At 41.4% G+C, this 19,019-nt stretch overlaps 1 protein-coding gene across 2 annotated transcripts in view; it reads right to left on the minus strand.

Annotated features, from left to right (window-relative positions):
- The window catches only part of LOC124877636 (zinc finger SWIM domain-containing protein 6), a 63,267-nt gene extending 46,101 nt beyond the window's left edge, over positions 1-17,166 (minus strand). For both annotated transcript variants that reach the window (XM_047380994.1, XM_047380993.1), the window contains exon 1: positions 15,681-17,166. In XM_047380994.1, the coding sequence (XP_047236950.1) occupies positions 15,681-16,113 (433 nt within the window). In that variant the 5' untranslated portion in view covers positions 16,114-17,166. The remainder of the gene's footprint in view (positions 1-15,680) is intronic.
- Positions 17,167-19,019: the final 1,853 nt, after the last annotated feature.

The following is a 19,019-nucleotide window of genomic DNA, read 5'->3' on the forward strand; positions in this document are numbered from 1 at the left end:
GCACAGATACAACCTGATGTATTTCCACATGAACCACTGAGGGAAGAAAGTGGCTGCCGCCCTTTTTGTGCTTATGTATACCCCCAACAGTTAAAAAAAGAAGTAGATATGGAAACCTGCAAGCTTCGGGAAAGATAGAGATGCACTTCAAAATCTGCTGATGACATTGGAAGTTTTTCAGCTTGGCTGGCCTTGCCGGTGATTTGTTGGTTGGAAACTCAAAAATCTGATCTTTTTCCAACCAGGAAATACTAGAACTAGAACTAGAACTAGAACTAGAACTAGAACTAGAACTAGAACTGCAAAATCGATTAAATCACCAATCATTATTGACGGTTGGGGCATTAAGGACATTAACTGCTCTTAATACCCCAACCTGATGTATATCTTTAGTGAGAACGATGCTAAAACAAACAGTGTTGCGGATGTTATGTAATGGTAAATAAACAAATGTGTCAGGAAAATATCGTATATCGATATCGTCATCCTAATTTTCAGCAATAATATTCCAGTTAAATATTTTCCTGAAATCGTGCAGCTCTTGTGTGACCATACTTATGGTCTATCAGGTCACACTGACAACAACACTCAGGTTTAGAAGAACGTACCATGGGAAGAAGACTGGAAATGAGTTATTTTCAGTCTAAATGAGGTATTTTAAAATGAAGTCAGAGCAGACACAGACATGTAAGAAGCTATTTAAAAAGGAAACTTCTTAGAAAAAAAAAAATCCAATATTATATTCCCTTATCCCAATTAGTCCATGCACAATACAAAAGCTTTACCAGGAGGCAACAACACTTCAGTGTGGAAGTTGTTACAGATAACAGAATACCAAAAGTTACCTTTTCGATTATCACTAAATGTGAAATGTCAAAATGGATTAACTAGCTACGTTCTGGTGAGTCCACTTCTTTGCCATTTTGGGCTTTTGATTGTTTACCTTCAACAACTTTAATGCTCAAAACGTTTGTCCTGGCATTATGTAGAACTGTCAAAGGACCAAACTGACCCACAGCCAATTTTAGTAGACAACAGAAAGTTTGAATGTATCACAGTAAAGTTGCAGCCACTTCAAAATTTAATCTTTTTTCGATTATTGACCGTACCGCTGACAACACTCTTCCATGTGGATGCAATTACGGAGGAAAGAAGTTCCTGTATCAGTCAGGCTCTAAAACTTAAAACAGAGGAAGTACAAAGTTTGAAAATCTGTTAAAATGGATGATTTATTTTCTATGACATGTCAAGGCAGTTCAATGTAGGTGGTTCATTCAAGCTGCGAGAGATCGAGAGAAAGCTAGACTTGTACCAGATAATAAGAAGGATGAACACAGCAATTGTGCTAATCACCAAAATGAGATGCTGATGGGAATTTAAAATGTGAACTTCAAATTGTTTTGTTTCTATCTTAAATTTATAAAACCCTGTTTTACAAATTCTCTCTCTCTCTGTCGCACACACACACACACACACACACACACACACACACACACACACTGTATGACAACATTTTTGCTCCAAACAAGGATGGCTAACAGAGCAAGGCTGGAAAGAGACATTTTTAATGCTATTAATTATACTCCCTGAAGAGAAATCAAAATTATTTAATTAAGAAAAACAACAATTTGGAGATTAACAAATTTGGAGAAAAAACACCATATGAAATAGGCCAAAATATGTTTCTCTCATAAGTGTAGCCATTGCTAAACCTAGCTTCTAAATATAGGAATAGCAATAGCTGCTGAGGTCTAGATACAGATCATAAGCACTGAGAGCAGGAGTTAGCAAGACTGCTAACCGGATTTGGGAAGTGCAGACAGAGGACGCAGTGTTTAGATGGAGGCAATGTTAATACAATGAGTTTTTGTTTTAAAGTTTAGGAAATGAATGTGAAAATTTAAAAAGAGGAGGAACAGAACCATGAGAACTTGTTAATACAAGGAGGCGATGCAAAAGAGGGTAGGGAGGGTGGGAATGACGTAATCAGGAGGAGAAGAAAACACAGAAACATGAAAAGAGGTTTAAAAGGGCAAGAAAGTAAGAAAGCAAATGAGTGAATAAAAAAAAGTCCTTAAAGACGAAACGCTTTAGAAAGGCAAACAAAATTCCCTCATCAGTTGAAATCCTAGCCCTCATTCTTGATGAATCCCTCTTTCTTTTAGTCTCCATCGCTCTCATGCCTGGAGAGCCTTTCCAGCTCTATTCAGCCTGGCTCAGCAATGGAGTAATGAATGCACGTCTCACATGCCATACAGCCACGACATTGTTGGACCAGGCACAGCCAGAGGCACCTTCCAGTCCCAGGAACTCCTCCTCTTCAGTCTACAGTACATATCTCACATGGCACTTGAGCATGCTGGGCTAAAAAATAGATGGAGGGGGGTTAACACACCCCTACGTCTCTCTCCACTTCAATCTGGCTCAGATTCCAGATTGCTCCACAAAAGGAGAGGCCTTACCCATTGTCCTTTGTCAGAATAAACTCTCAGGTAAAGAACTGCTCATTGGGATGTGCAAAACACAACATTCAATCATGCAAGTGATCTTTGCCTTTGGTCATGTGCTATTCATTGGAAAACAATAATGGTAGTACGGACCTGTCTTCCAAGCAGAGTAATCAGCCACTGGAGGGTCAGTCTGACCAGCATGGCCTTTGACTTCAGTAAATCCCTATGGGTCAAGTGAGGAGGTCAGCACCAGGCCAGCTCAATAACGGGACAGAGGCCAGTCAATGAGTGAATACTTCCATCAAAGAGTGAGGGTCAGTGGCAGGTAAACTCATGGCCTCAGCCGGTGTTTATTTTAAGGCGCCTTAATGGTGTGCGTCTTAAAGCTTATGGCACAAAAGTGTGTGCACACAAGGGTGGAAATGAGATAGGATGGGAATGATGACAGACGGGAATGTCATCCACCTCTTATCATTAACTTGCTTCACCTTTATTCAACCTGACATGCTCACAGTCATAAACACCCCCACCAAGCCATTAACACAGAGTCATATACTCACATGCTCATGTTTAGATGGAGTAAACATTAGGAGTCTAACTTTACTCAGCTGGAGGTGTCTTTGAAGGAGTTCATTGGGAACAAAACTCATACCCCCACACATACCAATAGTAAGGTTCAAAGCTAGTTTTTGTGAGGACATTAGTTTCATTAGGAAATTAATGTTCCAAACGGGGCAAAGCTTTACGATCCAGGGTCCTTTCACACCAAAATAGACCAGGGGACATGGGTTGATAGAGTGGAGATAATTGCTGATAAATATCATACCTTCATTTGTTTTGGTTTGACACTACAGTTTTGAAGGCAAACCAAATAACAACTAAAACTGCTACTATCAGAAACGGTCAAATATGAATGGCAAGCAGCTAGGGCAATGCATTTAACACTTAACAATACTACTAATAATAATAAAAAACTACCTGTTATTCCTATTTTAATGACAGATATCGGAAATGAAAGTTTCTCCTAGTAAGAATTGACTTTTGGCTAACCACAATGTTAATACTAATTCTTGGGATAGCTGAAATAGAAACTGGGGATTGGAAGAATTTAATTCAAAAATATGAGATATTTATTATTACTAGGGGGAATTAGAAAAACCTGGTTACCTGGTTTAAGGATCCTTCCTAGCCATTAAATGTTAAAGCAGCTAGCCTGAAGCGAGCGCTGCAAACTATCAGCATGTTGTCCTGTATGTCTGAGATGAATGCAGCGAAGAAAAAAAAGACAATGGCATACTCCTTTGGTTACACAGGCAGTGAGCGGGGATTTCCTTGTTTTCAGATCACATATATGTCCATAGATTATACATCTAAGAGACGTGACCTACTCTATTGTTAGCAAACTGCACCTGGGTTTGGGTTTAAGTGAAATGAGACCCATGTTTTCAGATGGACCAGAGTTTGTTTGTTTGGCCCACACCACAGTTCAGATGAGCTTTCACACTGGCCCACATGAACCAAATGGACAAACAGCTCTGGTATATTTGCGGTCTAAGTATACAGTGACTTTGGGAACACGCAAACACACACCGTCCTGGGCTAATTAGCTATTTTCTGTTATCACATGCTACCATTTCAACCCTGTCAGCAAACCATTTCTGATCCATGTTCTTAATGTGTATCGGTTTATTTTTATTGCTAAGTGTTTTTAAAAATTGTGGGAACAAACCAAAAATGCTCAAATCTCTTTCCTCCTTCCATCTATTCATTTTCTATAACCCCTCATCCGTGCAGGGTAGCAAGGTGGTGGGGGGCAGAACACACCCTGGGCATGTCGCCAGTGCTCAATCCCATGTATAATTGAATTGAATTTAATATATTTTTAAACTTCATAATACAACACATTCCCATTCTGTGAAGTTTGGACCAGTAATGAGGGTTATGAAATATTATATATTATAGCCCCTGACCACACTAGATGAGCAAAAGTGACTTTCTGCTGACAGATATTGGAATCAAATACCTGCATGTCCTTACAATAAACTATGGGTAGAATTTAAAAAAACTACTTCAACTGTCAAAGCTGGTTTGAAAAGTCCCCTTGGCAGATTTGAACCGATGCAAGATTGGACTAACAGTAGGCAGCTCCATTTCACACAGAAAAAGTTGTGTACAAAACGGCAGAGAGGCTAAATGACCAAAACCCTATTTTGCCGTTTTTGATCGTTTGTGCTCAACCTCTCCAGCTAGCAAGCAGCGTTATGCAAAGCATCCTCCTGAGGAAAAATGGCCAAACCATGCAGAGAGGGTGTTTATTGGTAATGCTGAAAGGATATGTGGTGTTTATAAGACATACTGTCTGACTTATAATGTCATCATGTGCATAAATATAACGTCACAAAATGCACACACACATTAAAAATTCCCTGAACCCTTTGCTGCAGTGAGCAGAGTATTGGGGGTTTGTGCTTGTTTCAGCATCCCATTGGTGCAAAGAGGAATTCATTAAAATAAAATAAAAGCAAACGGCAGAATCAGATAGGAGAATGCTGAGAGCTGCATTCCCCTGTTGTTATTATTGCCAAATCGAAGAGAGAGGGGCGGCTGGTAATAAAAGTCATTAAATGAAATAGAAAAAACGTCTTTTAATAGGAGCCTTGTCATTGTGAATTTAGTAGCCTTTCTATCCTCTGCTCCCCGTGCTACAAGGCTTGGCGGAGGCTAGAGGGGCACCAGCTCGGTGGAAGCAGGGCTGGATTCCTAGACAGAGTCAGCCAGCCGAGGAGCTGTGCTGACGCACACCCAGCAGCCACAGTCTGGGACAGGAGACAAGTCAGGCTGGATCGGGGATGGGGGCAGACATTACAGAGATTAGGGTGGAACTTTATTACTTTAGCTGGTTTATTTAAATAAGGCCTAATGCATACTGCTCTTGTAGTGTGTATTTGGAGAGGTCCTTAAGCATTGGTTGCAAAAGCCCAGCAGTGTGGCAGATAGGTCTGGACCACGGAGTGATGATTTAAGAGGGGAAGGGAGGGAACAGCTATGTCTGAGTCCAGGAATAGTACTGGGACAGAGATTGGCTCCAGTCAGGTAGATGGCCTGGGAAAATAAGGGAACCAGACATTAGCCCCTGTGAAAGATGCCAGGGCTGTCTAACTGTATGTCTTGAGTGGATTGTTACTGAAAATATGAAGAGTAGAGTAAGATTGTTGAACAGTGAATAGGGGATTATCACACGAGATTATAATCCACCATAGGTATATAGTCTATCTAGAGGCATTTGCACTGATCAGAAATTTCTAGCCAATTTCTGCTCTCTCCTTTTTGTAAAGCTCCATCCATTGATCCATTGATCCATCCATATATCCATCCATTAATCCATCCATCCATTTTCCTTGTTTGGGTCACTGAGGGGTTTGTGCCTATCTCCAACAGTCATTGGAAAGGTTGCCAGTCTGTCACAGCTTCCATAACCGATACTAGCCCATTTTCAATTGTTCTTTAGAACTACAGCATAAGATATAAGTCAAAAAAATGTGTGCCTTCCTTTTTAAAACTGACTAACAACTTATACTGTCGCTAGCGTGGCTAGCACAACTAAGACTCCAGTCTCAGAGTGTTCCCTAAAGAATGACAATCATTAACCTTTTACTTTGAGATTTCCAAGAGGCTGCCAGCATTTCTAAATCCAGCATGTTCTATGCCAGAGGCTGAGAGTCCAAAAGGATTTAACAGAAACAGTTTGCTGCACTCTGTTCAGTCTTTTCTGCTGAAAGTCTCACTCTCTCTTGTAGCCAGTCTGTGTGAGCTGCAGAGTTGTCTTGACGTGTTAAGAAAATAGAGTTTTTTTTCCAAAGCAGCTTCATACGTGTATCTGTTTCCTGACATTTTTGAAATACCTCAGATTTTGAAAACAGGTAGTCCTGAATCTTCTTCTCTCAGTAACAGCATACACATTAAATAGTATTGTTACAGAAACATGTTAGCGCATAGCTTGAGTGTTTTCAAGGAAGATAAAAATAGACACATTTCCAATCAGCCAGTCAACACTTGGGGCTGATTAAGTAGAAAGTCTAAGACAGTTGGCAGACAGTTTTTCTAATGTACGTATTTGGAAGTTGTAGGGGTTGGAGATGAAGCAGAGAGAGGATGGTTCTGGAAAATGTATCAGTCACTCAACAGGTGCAATGTGGCATTGTCATAAAAAGGCTTTGCTTTATGGACTGCGTTTAAAGGGAAAAGCAAAACTGACTTTATGCAACTGAACTTTAAATTGTATATGTAAAGTGAAAATTACTAGATTTATGGTCACTCCTTGATAACACTGCTTTTAGAAGAAAATTATCAATTTTCCTTTTGAATGAATTAAATACTTTTATATTTCAGATATTTGTGCAAATCAACATTTCTAAACAATTTTTAACTCATAGATGGCTTAGACAAGATAATCTTTGTTTAACATTTGCACTGAAACATCTGCAAGAGCAGACAGGCCAGCACAAATCCAGGCTAGGCTAATGTGTTTCCATTACACAACAGCTGAAAGGTATCCCCTCGTCTTTCCATTCAGCCAACCCAAGGGGACAAAGGCCTGGAATCTGTTTCTTCCGTCCACTGAAATACACACAGCCAGACTGAGAGGACATTTTCTCTAAAGAACCTTCACTTGCATGCATTTGCAGCCCTTTGCTCTTGGAAGGCCAGATGTTTATAGTTGCTCTGGGCTAAGCAATTTTTCCATGATGGTACAAGCTCAGGGTTAGTCACATGCCTAAGGGAAGACCAGAGGCACCAGATCCTTGACCAGATTGCTTCATCCACAGCCTCATCATGGAGTTGTATCCACAGGTTGCATCTGTTCTCCTGACTGTAGGATATTTAGGATCCAATTAGCTTTGGCAATATTTTTCAGAACCATTAGTTCTTCTTCACCTCCAACGTCACAAGTTTCGTCCCTCACAAACATGTTGGTTTCCCACATACTAACAAAGTGTTTAAAAGCGTTTCTTCTCCTTGTCCTCAGTGGATGGCATGTGGACTCATTCTCAATGGGCATTGTAAAAAGATAAAGGAACTGCTCCAGCCCAGCAGCAAAACAAAACCAGATCCACCCACTTAAAAAGATGCAGCCCACACACACACAGGGAAAATAAGCCCTCACCCACAAAAAAAATATATCATCAGGGCCTGCCGATGTTGTGTAGAAGACATGTTCATGCAAGATTCAAGTTTTGCATCTCAAATTCTGCACCTTTGTGAGCAAAATGCTTCAGAAGTCAATGTGGGTCCTCAAGAAGCCCTTTAAAGACCTTGCAAGGGAAAATGTGGATGTCAATGAGTGTGTTCTTTCACAAAAGAGCTCAGTGTTGCTTTAACTTTGGAAGCCAAATTTCTCCTTGGCATTTGGCTTAGTGTTTTCACACAGACAAAAACCAACTAGTTTGTCCAAATAGTCTTCTTTATCAGTCCTTTGTTTCATTTACTTTTTTTATGCTGTATTGCAATGTTAGAAATTGCCACATATCTTCCTGGGTGTCAGATGCATACTGAATGCCAAAACTCATAAAAATGGCATGCTGCTTTCCTTCTAAGGGGTTGAATACGAGTTTTAGGCTGAACCCTGTGTCACCCCATGTCCTTTATTCTTAGTCCTTAACCCTCACATTTCTAGGGTGCTTGCTGTCCCAAATTATTCTGCGAAGAAGAGAGAGGGTAAAGGGAAATAGCCTTGTAGCCCCTGAACAAAGATTTTCAGAGGTGTAAGCTGCACTCACAAATATCCTCTCAAACATAAATATTTTCTCAATTAATTTTTTTATTAATACAATAACCATTATAATGTCTTGTATGAAGTGTTCAGATAGATCATGTTTGGTATAATTTCTACTGATATTATTAATCAGTGCAAATAAAAGAAAAAAAGCAACGATTGAATATTTCTTAGTTTAAAATACTTTATCATCATAACAGCCATTAAATGTGTGACTTAATGCATACCAATTTCTATTGTTGATTATCTTTTCAGTTTTTCTTAACAAAAAAGGAAACTGGAAAGGTTAGCATCACATTTCTCTAAAATATGGATACTTTTATCCTACCCTATTACCCTATTGTGCAACTGGCATCAACTTCCTACGATGGTGCAACTGACGGCATCACCAACTTTCTGATTACTATAGAACATTGGAGTTTGACTAGAAGTTAAATGGAATAAAAAAACAACAACGAGACATTGACATCACCTCAAAAATAGCATACCCTGTTCTGTTGCAGCAGAACACAGTGCTTCCACAAAATCCCCTTCACTTCTTTATGTTTAGACTTACGTAACAGGCCAATTTGTCAAGATATGAGCATTCATGACAAGATACGAAACAGTGGTAAAATTAGCTTTACAAACAAGACAATTTTCTTTTGTTTCTGGTGAAGAAAAACATGAATAGTCATGGCAAATAACCAAAGGAGTGCCACCCATCACACTTATTAAGGTAACACTGTTTTAACTACAGTAGGCAAGTTAAAGAAAGTATATTTATTAAGCATGGCTGTCTGAGCAGATAGCCCAACAAAATAACCATCTAATATCAGCTTGTTGTGCTCTTAGTGTTACACTATAAGGAGCATAACAACAAAATGGCCCAAAACAACAAAAAAGACAAAATATACTGCGCAACAAGGCCTAAATTTAATAGATCTTCTACATTTTTGCTTACAATCAAAATAAATACATGTTATAAATAACATTAGTAAAGCTACAAACTCTAATTTGTTAGATTATTTTTGCACCAGTAGGAAAAAATAGCTGCTTTTCAGTTTTAAATATAAGCAAATAAATAATATGCAACCACCAGAAAGTTTTACTTAAGGGTATCGTACCAGCAGCACTTCATACAGGCCCATACCATGTTGATACGTACTATCTATATATACATACAGTAATCAGAGAGATCTGACTTGAAGGACTGCGCCTTTTGTAGGTGGAGTATTTTATACTAATATCTGAATTAAGAAGGCCCAGCAGAGACTATACTTCCTGAGGCAACTCAAGAAGTTCAACCTTCCACAGGAGCAGCTGGTCATCTTCTACACTGCCATCATTCAATCTGTCCTGTCTTCATCCATCTCAGTGTGGTTTGGCTCATCCACAAAACAGGACAGGTCCAGGCTGCAACGAATAATCAGGTCTGCATATAGAATAATCAGGGCTGACCTTCCCTCCATCCAGGACTTATACAGGTCTAGGGTCAGGAAAACAGCTGCTAAAATCTCTGCAGACCCCACACACCCTGCACATAAACAGTTCAGAGCTTTATCTTCAGGCCGCCGCTACAGAGCACTGTTCACTAAAACCAGCCGCCACAGAGACAGTTTTTTCCCCCAGGCTGTTTCTCTGTTGAACATTCAATAGAGTACAAAACAACAGCATACAGATGTTGCAAATGCACCTTTTTATTTATATATGTGTATATTGTACATTGTAAACATGTATATTCTGTAATGTAAAAACAAAACCGAAGAGCAAAGTGTACCGGAGTCAAATTCCTTGTTTGTATGTACGAACTTGGCAATAAAGCTGATTCTGAATTAAATGCCAAGAAGTACACAACGTGGAAGGGCTTAGCACAACCCTAGGAAATTAGATCCAGCCTTAGAGAAGTTTGTGCGATGATCCCTTTCAAAAACAAACTATCTTAAAAAAGGCAGCATCCTTGTGCTTGTTATTTCACAATCCCGTTGACATCATGATGAAAAGGGGGTGAACTGGAGTAGATGACGCTGAAACCTAATTAAGATTCTCCAGAGCGTGAACAAATTAACCTGAGTTATGAGCATGCAGACGCAAAAGACAGATCCACTCACACACATCACACACACACACACCAATTTGTCTCTAAAATAGGTGGAGCAGAGGAAGATGACATTCACACTCAAACAGGCATGACCGCCATGGACATCCAGTGATATTTTAGGCAGGGGAGAAGTAAAATATTACAGGCTATCTTTTCCAGCAACACCACCGTGGAAAACACACCAAAAATAGTTGACGGGATATGCGAATTCATTCTCCGTTCTACTTGAATTTAAAGCCGTTTCAAAGTGTCCACCTCATCACTCTGACTTGGGGCAGCTGCATGATAAAAATGACATGCAGCCTCATGTGAAACATTAGCTTAACAGGGAGAAATGGGTAAATAGGCTGTAGTATGTAGCCTATGCTAATAATATTGCAGAGAGCGACATATGCCAGACATCAGTATGTCACTCCTTGGGGATGTGGGGCTTACCCACGTAACAGGATAGTAAAAGTGTGTGTGTGGTGCTTGGTGTTATGTTTTTTTAACCTCTTAGAACAAAGAAGGTGGGAAGGGGTAAGCCATATGAAGATGAAGGGTCAAAAGGAGGAGGAGCGGGGCTGCCTATGTTCTGAATAAATGAGACAAGAAGGGCTGAACTTGACCCTGACTGGAGGGCTGAAACAGGAAGGAAAGTAATGAAGTGCAAACATGCTTTGTCATGCCATACTAGAGCCATAGGATTAGAATTCTATAATTAGAGGATGGGGCTGCGTAATGCTAGCCTTTCTTTTCAAGCGTGATGAGCCACCAAGTCTAAACTGCATAAAGGAGGAGAGGAACAGATGCTGCGATCAGAACAGGCAGGTCTGGAAGTTTAACTTTACCAGTGGGTTAATGCTCTGCTGTCACAGTGAGCACAGTTTGACTGACAAGCTCAAGGAAAGTGAAACTTGGCACACCAGCGGGAAAGAGTAGCAAATCTCTGATCAGCTCGCAACCATTCAGTTTCTGTGATCAAGGTATAAGGTGGTTATTGGTATTAAGGTACACAAGGTATTTTAAAATGTTACAGCTTTAAAACAGCTCAAACATTTCCATCACATCGTGGCAGAGGGAGTGCAGGGGTGACCAGAGTTTTCTCCGGTTGTGTGGAGCGTAAAGAAGTGAAGTTTGTTTTGCGTTTGAATTTAGGAATGCCCAATATCGACATAAAAACTTATGACGATATTTTGTGTTGTTTTGTATGATAATGACAAGAGTGACAATAAATAAGTATTTTCAACTCATTTCCAGTCTTTTGTTATTTATTGGAGCTGCATGGTGCAGTAGTTGGTAGCACTGTTGCCTTGCAGCAAGAAGGACCTCGGTTCGACCCTGGGCCGGGGGTCTTTCTGCATGGAGTTTGCATGTTCTTTCCGTGGATTCTCTTCGGGTACTCCGGCTTCCCAATTGGTCTCTCTAAATTGCCCTTAGGTGTGAATGGGTGTGTGCATGGTTATTTGTCCTGTGTGTCTCTGTGATGGACTGGCAACCTATCCAGGGTGTACCCCCACCTCTCACCCGTAGACCGCTGGAGACCGCAGCTCCCCCGCGACCTAGGAAGGAAGAAGTGGGTATAGAAAATGGACGGATGATATTTATTGATGTTCTCATGGAACCAACAGTGGAGAAAATAGTAAAAGTAATAATACCAACAATACCATCAGTGTTTGGGGTTTTCCGACATAATTAATTGGAATTGATCATTGTTACGATAAATCAAAATTCCTATCATGATAAGAAACCTTTCACAATAACGACAAATAATAAACATAAATGCCCATCACTATTTGAATTTTTACAACGCAAAGAAACACACCTAATTAGTAAGTAGTGCTAACAGAAGCTTAGCTCTAGTTTGCACCTGGATCATACAGTAGTTAGGTTGGGTTTGGTATCATTTCCAAAGTAAATACGCTGTGACCAGTACTTGGTCCTTTTTCGCGGTCAGCTTCAGTTCATATAAGGAGTTCTGGAAATACTGTCCACTGCAGCTCTCTTTTTAGTAGTTACTCTTAGAAGAAAAGGTGAATGTGCTGCACAACTCATCTTTTCAGCTTATTAGCTTGGCATTTATCTTGTAAACGCATGACACCAAATAATTGTCTTCAGTTGAATTCAAGAAAAGACAACCCAAATACCTCCCAAGGGACTTGTGTCACAGTTTGACAATCATGGGTGTAATGCATGCCTTTCACCCTCTTTAAATGTAACAATACAAACTAAAGGCCCATGCCCCAACAAGCAAGACTGATAGATTACGGTGAGTTATGTCTGGAGACTGTTCCTGATTGAACTATGTGTGAGTCTGCTGCTGACAGGGACTGAGTCAAGCTGTAGGTTTGCAGGTACAACAGAGAAACACACAGGAACCAGCCTGTGTTTTAATGCATTCATACCCCTCTGAGTCTTCTCTCCGACCATCGTACAGATGAATAAGGGTGAAACAATAGCTCAGATGTTGGTGTGAAGATGTTATCAGCTCTGTTTAAACACAATCAGAACTTTATTTAAGAGAAACACCAACCGTGTAGTGCTTTAAAGGAGGGTGCAAATACAAATATAGTCTTATCAGGCAAATGTATACAACAATTTCAGAGACCTATAATTTCTGAAAACATGATGGCTTAATAAACATGCTAGTAGTTCACTGACCTTTGTAAAAAAAAAAAAATCAGACCACATTATTTCAAACTGTTCAGCTGGTGAACTATGAACAAGAACTAGGTCCATTTCAGAACTGGTTCTTGTTAAGGTTGAGCTTCTATAACTCAGCACTCAGCAGGTGACAAATTCATCAGTGATACGACAGTGGGAGGAGTGGGTTGGCAGTGTGGGGTGAAGCCAGCTTGTATAAGCCCATTATAAACGAGGACCAGTGGACTGCTAGATAACACTTCATATATGAATATTTATCCCAAAGGCTGGCATTGGAACAGATGAGTTCGCATGGGAGAAAGAACAAGCCATCTATCTCACTCTCTCCCTATTTCTGAGCCTCATTCTTTACTTTCATACATCCCCTTCACTTGCAATCACCATTTCAATGCTTCTCTTTCCTCTTTTGCATTTTCCACCCACATTTTCCCTCTAGGCTTCCCCTCTTTTTCTTGATATCACCCTATCTATTGCTCTTCTTAAAAAAAACACCCCCTCCAATCTCTTCTCTTCGCAGCACTGATGCATGGAAAGAGATGGAGCAAAAAAAAAAAAAAAAAAAGGAAAAAGCGTGTGATTAATGTCGTTGAGAAAAAAGATAAATAATCACAGGAGACTGGGGGCTGGTAGTTGGCCTTAGGGGAGTAAATATGGAGAGTTTTATAGCTGCTCACTTGGGAGCAAAGGGAGGCAGAGGAGGAGGAGACTGGAGAGGAAGGAGAGGAATACGGCGACAGCAGATCCATTCAAGTATATTAGCTCCCCCCTCCCACCTCCGTACACAATAACCTCTTCGTCTATTCTATTGCGCTACTGTCTTTCATCATTAACGCTGAACCCCATCCCAGTGACAGCACAAACACACAGAAGAAGCCACACAAAGCCATGCACACACCCTCACAATCAGCCCGCTGCTTCTTTTACAGGCCAGACCCACTGTATGTGTTTGATGGGGCCAATACATGTGGTTTGTGATGTGGCTGACATACACCCATCCTTCCCACCCCCCACCCTCCCAAGCTCGTCCTGTTTTTAAGCCCTCATCCTCCAGTGGCTGCCTGTCCCCTGGAGTAGACTGCATCTTTTATTTATCATTTGCTCTTCCTTGGCTTTATCTTTCCCCAGCTAGTAAAAAAAGAGAGTAAGAAATTCTGGGGCAAAAATTGCAATCAGCATAACATGCCCTCCTCCCTGCTGTGTTCTCGCCTGTCATTCCCCACTCTCTGTGAGCATGTGGGATGAGACTGACAGCCCGTACAGATGAAGACAAACACACACGTGTGCACAACCTCTTTCTGTGTTTTTCAAAATTATTCTTATATATGTATCAATAATGTCATTAGCCTTTATTAGATTTTTATTTACCTAAAACATGGAAGTCCATAGCTGATGCATTTAAAAAGCACAGTTTGTTATAATAGAAACCAAAGATTAGATTTTTTTTCAGCATTCTACCTGTCAATCAAGGAAAAATTGGCTGATTCCAATCTCTGGATGACTGACTGATGGATTTCTAACTGCAAATGACCTCGTTACTCCCTTTCTGGGTATTTATCCAAAGCAAACACACACACTTATCTACTTAGTGACGCCTCATACTTTTTATTTTACCCTAGGCTGAGTGTTCAGCTTCCTCAAGCCCCAAAAAGAGGGAGCACATAAATGAGCCTAATGCTGGGGAATCTGGTAAACAGGCCAGAGAGAGAGAGGAGGGAGAGCTGCCTGCCTTTCTGTCTGCTCCATGGCTACTATTGTGCACTGCACATTCTCTGAGCCCACAAGAGCTGAAGCCATCTCCACAGATTCTTTAGGGGGGAGATAGTAAGCCAAGAAGTGAGATAGGAAGGGAAGGGGGGAACAAGGGGAGAGAGAGATGGAGATGGTGAGGGAGGCAGGGAGGGAGGAAGATCATGCATAAAATCTTGTTTACAGAATGCATTAAGATTCAGATGAACTGGGGAGGGTAATGGGATTAGAATCCTGAACCGCTTCCAAGGGTGGGGAGTCAGATTGACAGCTGAGTCTATTGCACAGACGAATGTAGTGAAATATTCTGGCACTGGCAAAGACAAGCCAGCCAGCCAAGAGGGGCAGGGAATCAGAGGGGGTTTACTGAGCCTGGAGCACCTCTGTTTACTCGTGGCTGTACCACAAATAATGTAGCTAGAACACAAAAAAAAACAAAAACACATATCGTTGTCTGTATATGTGCATACAGCTTGGGCTACAGATAAATGTTGGCGATGCTGGGGGGAAAAAGCATCAGTTTATTTCACAAAGGTGTTTGGCAAACAAAACAGAAGCACTGTGGCTTTAAATCGCCGTCCCTCCCCAGCCTTTCTAAATATCGTCTATTTAGCCAGCGGTGAAAAGATATAGGGGGCTTTTGTCTGCGTACCCATTGGTGGGGGCATGGAGAGCTGGAAAGAAACAAAAATAGGAACAAAGTCCTAAGCTTCCAATTTGAATTGCTCGGGGGCCATTCAATGCGCACAGCTCAGTGGTTAAAAACAAGGAGAAGTGGTCTAAAATTACGGGTTTATCTGAAAATAGGCTATTCTCACACAGCTATAGGGTAGACTGGTGTGGAAATACCCTGTTTATAATAGGCACGGCTGTGGAAAAGAAACACAAGCCCCATGTAGGTGCACGGGAAAATGCAAACACGGCAAGTGGGACGTTTTCTTTCTTAGTCTGCTTTGCCTGCATTATTGTGACGCTTTAGTCCACTCACCGACTTGCAATACGTTGTCCACCCAGCCACCCTCCAGCAGAGTGACACCCCGCAGAAAAGGCAGCTGGGTCTCGTCGTTATTGTCCCCGCTAGATCCACTTTCCTCTCCCCCGGCGTTGAAAGAAGAGTACATACAGATCTCCTTCTCGCTCCTCGGGAATGACCAGTAAACGATCCTTCGCTGGACGGGCTCCGGAATCCTCTCGAACCGCTCCTCCACCCGCTGGAACGGCCACTTTTCCGCGACTCTCCGCGCCGCGATGTCGAGCAGCGACTCGGGGTTGTGCGTTTTCCCGTTCCCGGACCCTCCCGGAGCGGACCCCGCGCCGCCGCACGGGACTCCTCCAGCCCGCTGCCCCTGCCTGCATGCCGGGTTGTAGCCGGGCCGGCAGCAGAGTCGCTTGGCTGGAGGCTGCTGGACTCGCTCGGCCATGATCGCACCGCTTCCAACCTGAAGCGCAGTTCCTCTCCGATCATATAAACGGGATAAGGAAGAGAAAAGTGCAATCTCGAACCGATTGTTTGCCGTACATGGAGAGACTGCCCTTATTTGGAAAGGTGGGCGGCGCTTGTGAGTTCCGTGAAGTCCTTTGTGTTGTCAAGTAACGAGGATGGGCGGAGCCCTGGAAGGCAGCCAGCGCACGAGTGGCGCTATAAAAGGAACTGGAGGCGGAATTCCCGAACGTCGGCAAATCCTTTGTGAAGCCGTCCGGGAGCGCGAGGGCGGAGCCCCGGTGGCCGACGGCCTTTGAAGTTTCCTTCTTATTTGAGTTTAAAGGCGGGGACTTAATCCAGAGGCGGCCTCGCAGGTTCCCACAGGGGTAAAAGGGGCCAAGAAAACTGACTTTCTTCCCCCCTCTTTGGAGGTTAAGCTATCACCCTGGGCTCCAGTTTCTTCAATAACTGCGCTGATGGTTGATTTTTGTGGCTTAGGTTCAAAAGGACTTTTAGCTGTCAGAGATAGAAAAGGCCGTGGGAGGGGAGGAGGAACACAAAGATAGGAAGCAGGACATGCCAGTCCACTTTGGTCACATCGGTCACATATAGGTCAGCTGTTTGTTTCACTGCTGTATCTACTTGCAATAAGTTAACCAAAGATAGGGATACCATGAAATAGGTAGACTCTATTGCATGTTTGTTTTGAAGAAATCAGTTGGGGAATTTTATGTGAGGAGCAGTTCAGTAAGTATTTTGCATGTTTTAGGAGGAGGCACCATAACGTTTTCAGAAGCCTTAATGCAGCGTACACTTATAACTGAGACTGTTTTCAGTAAATGTTTGTTGCACATTTGATGGTTTTGAAGATGGGTGGAAGTAGTACAAAAGTATTCACACCCCTTAAACATTTTCACATTTTGTCACGTTACAACCACAATCCTCAATGTATTTTGTTGGTCATTTTTTTTTCAAAAATGAACACAAAGAAGTGCATGAATTTTAAGTGAGACAAAAAAGGTTTTCGAAATGTCTTCCAAATAAAACTATGATGTGCATTTGTATTTAGCCCTCTTTACTCCAGTTCAACAAATGGCTTTCACAAGTCACTTGAATCATAAATATTTACCTGTGTGTTTAATCTCAGTAGAACTAGAGCTATTCCATGTAGGCCTCAGATGTTTATTGGAAAACATCAGTGAAAAAACAGCATCATGAAGACAAAGGACCATGACAGTCCAGGGAAAAGCTGTGGAGAGCTTGAAGGTAGAGTTAGGTTATAAAACAATATCACAAACTTTAAACTTTTCGAAGAACACACTTTGATCCATCATTTGAAAATGGAGAGAATATTGCAGTTGCTGTTCAACTGACATGCCAGGCAGGTGAAGCATTTATCAGAACAGCAGCCAAGAGGCCCATGGTAACTCTGCAGGGTCAAGTGGGACAATCTGTTAATAGGATAAAAAAAGTGGGGAAAAAAAGCCATTGTTGAGAGAACCCACAAGAAGTCCTGTTGAAAGTTTGCCACAAGCCATAGAGAAGACAACAAAACATAGGGAAGAAGGTGATCTGGCTTGATAAGACTAAAACTGAACATTTCAGCTACAGAAAGTAGATATTCAGTCAGAACTATAATTGAAAGGTTTAGATCAAAGTATATTCATTTATGAGAATGGCCGAGTGAACCTCCAGGCCTGAATCTAATCGTCATTTTGGGGCAAAACTTGAAAACGGATGTTCACAGAGTCTCTTCATTGAGATTGAGCGAGTTTAATCTAATTTGTAAAGGAAAATGGGTAAAGATGTCCGTCTCTAGATAAAGACTTGCAGTTGTAAATGCACTGAAAGGTGGTTCTTCAAAGTGTTGACACGGGATAGCTAAATACATCCCTTTAGGTTTTTACCTGTAAAAACTTTGTGAACCATTAATCTTTTCCTTTAACTACTGAATCATATACTACTTTATGCTGGTCAATTTTAGTTATTACATTTATTGTTTTATTTGACAGGGACATTGCACATTAATAAGGATTTCTGCAAACGGAATAGTTACAGTGGTATAAACACTCTGTGCAAGCCTGTTTAAATGTATTATGTTTCATAATACAAAGTGCAGAATGCCCACTAACCCATACATTAGATCCAGGAACCTAAACATGATCCAATGATTTGAATTATTAAAATGATGTTGATAGTATAAAGGGAGTCTCATTGAGTAAAACACTCATGAGGAGATAGGGAGGAGCTGCATTGACCCCCCCCCCCCCCCCCCCCCCCCCCCCTTCTGGATATTGCTTTGTGGTTTGAAATGTGAAGCTAAAAGGAATGCAAATGAAAAAAAAAGGCAACCACCTTGGGGATGTTTTTCTAAATTGTCTATAAACTTGGCCAAAACTATGCTGGTAAACCAGGATGTGTGCTTGCAATGCGTCTGTCTGCTGCATGTGTTCCCAGCTGCCCCTCTCCATCCTCTGTGAGTAAGTCTAAAAAGGCTGGCCTTTGAACTGCTCTGAAAGTGATCCATGCCGTATGGACAGAGCAGATGTGGCCTAACCTGATTTGGTTTCAATACTTCCCCACAGGAAGTTCACATAGCCAGCAGGTCCTCCTTTGTTATGTTAGTCATTTTTCTCAGAGGGCCACCGGAGCCTTATGTTTTTTCCCCTTACAGTTGTTGCTATTTGATTTGCTTTTTTCCCTTCATCAGAGCTGTTTCACAGATTATTCAGCGATTCAAAAACAGCTAAATGTCGTCCTGTTGAATATCTTGCAGGAAAATTAACTCGTCTTTTTTCCCTCCGCATCTTTTCTGTTATTTAAGTGTTCTGTTACTAGACTAACCATTCAGATTATTTTTTTCAGAGCTGTGGTCAATTTAATCAATAATATTCACTCAAAAGA

The sequence above is a fragment of the Girardinichthys multiradiatus genome, chromosome 12, assembly GCF_021462225.1.
Source record: "Girardinichthys multiradiatus isolate DD_20200921_A chromosome 12, DD_fGirMul_XY1, whole genome shotgun sequence".
In the NCBI taxonomy this organism is placed as follows: Eukaryota; Metazoa; Chordata; class Actinopteri; order Cyprinodontiformes; family Goodeidae; genus Girardinichthys; species Girardinichthys multiradiatus.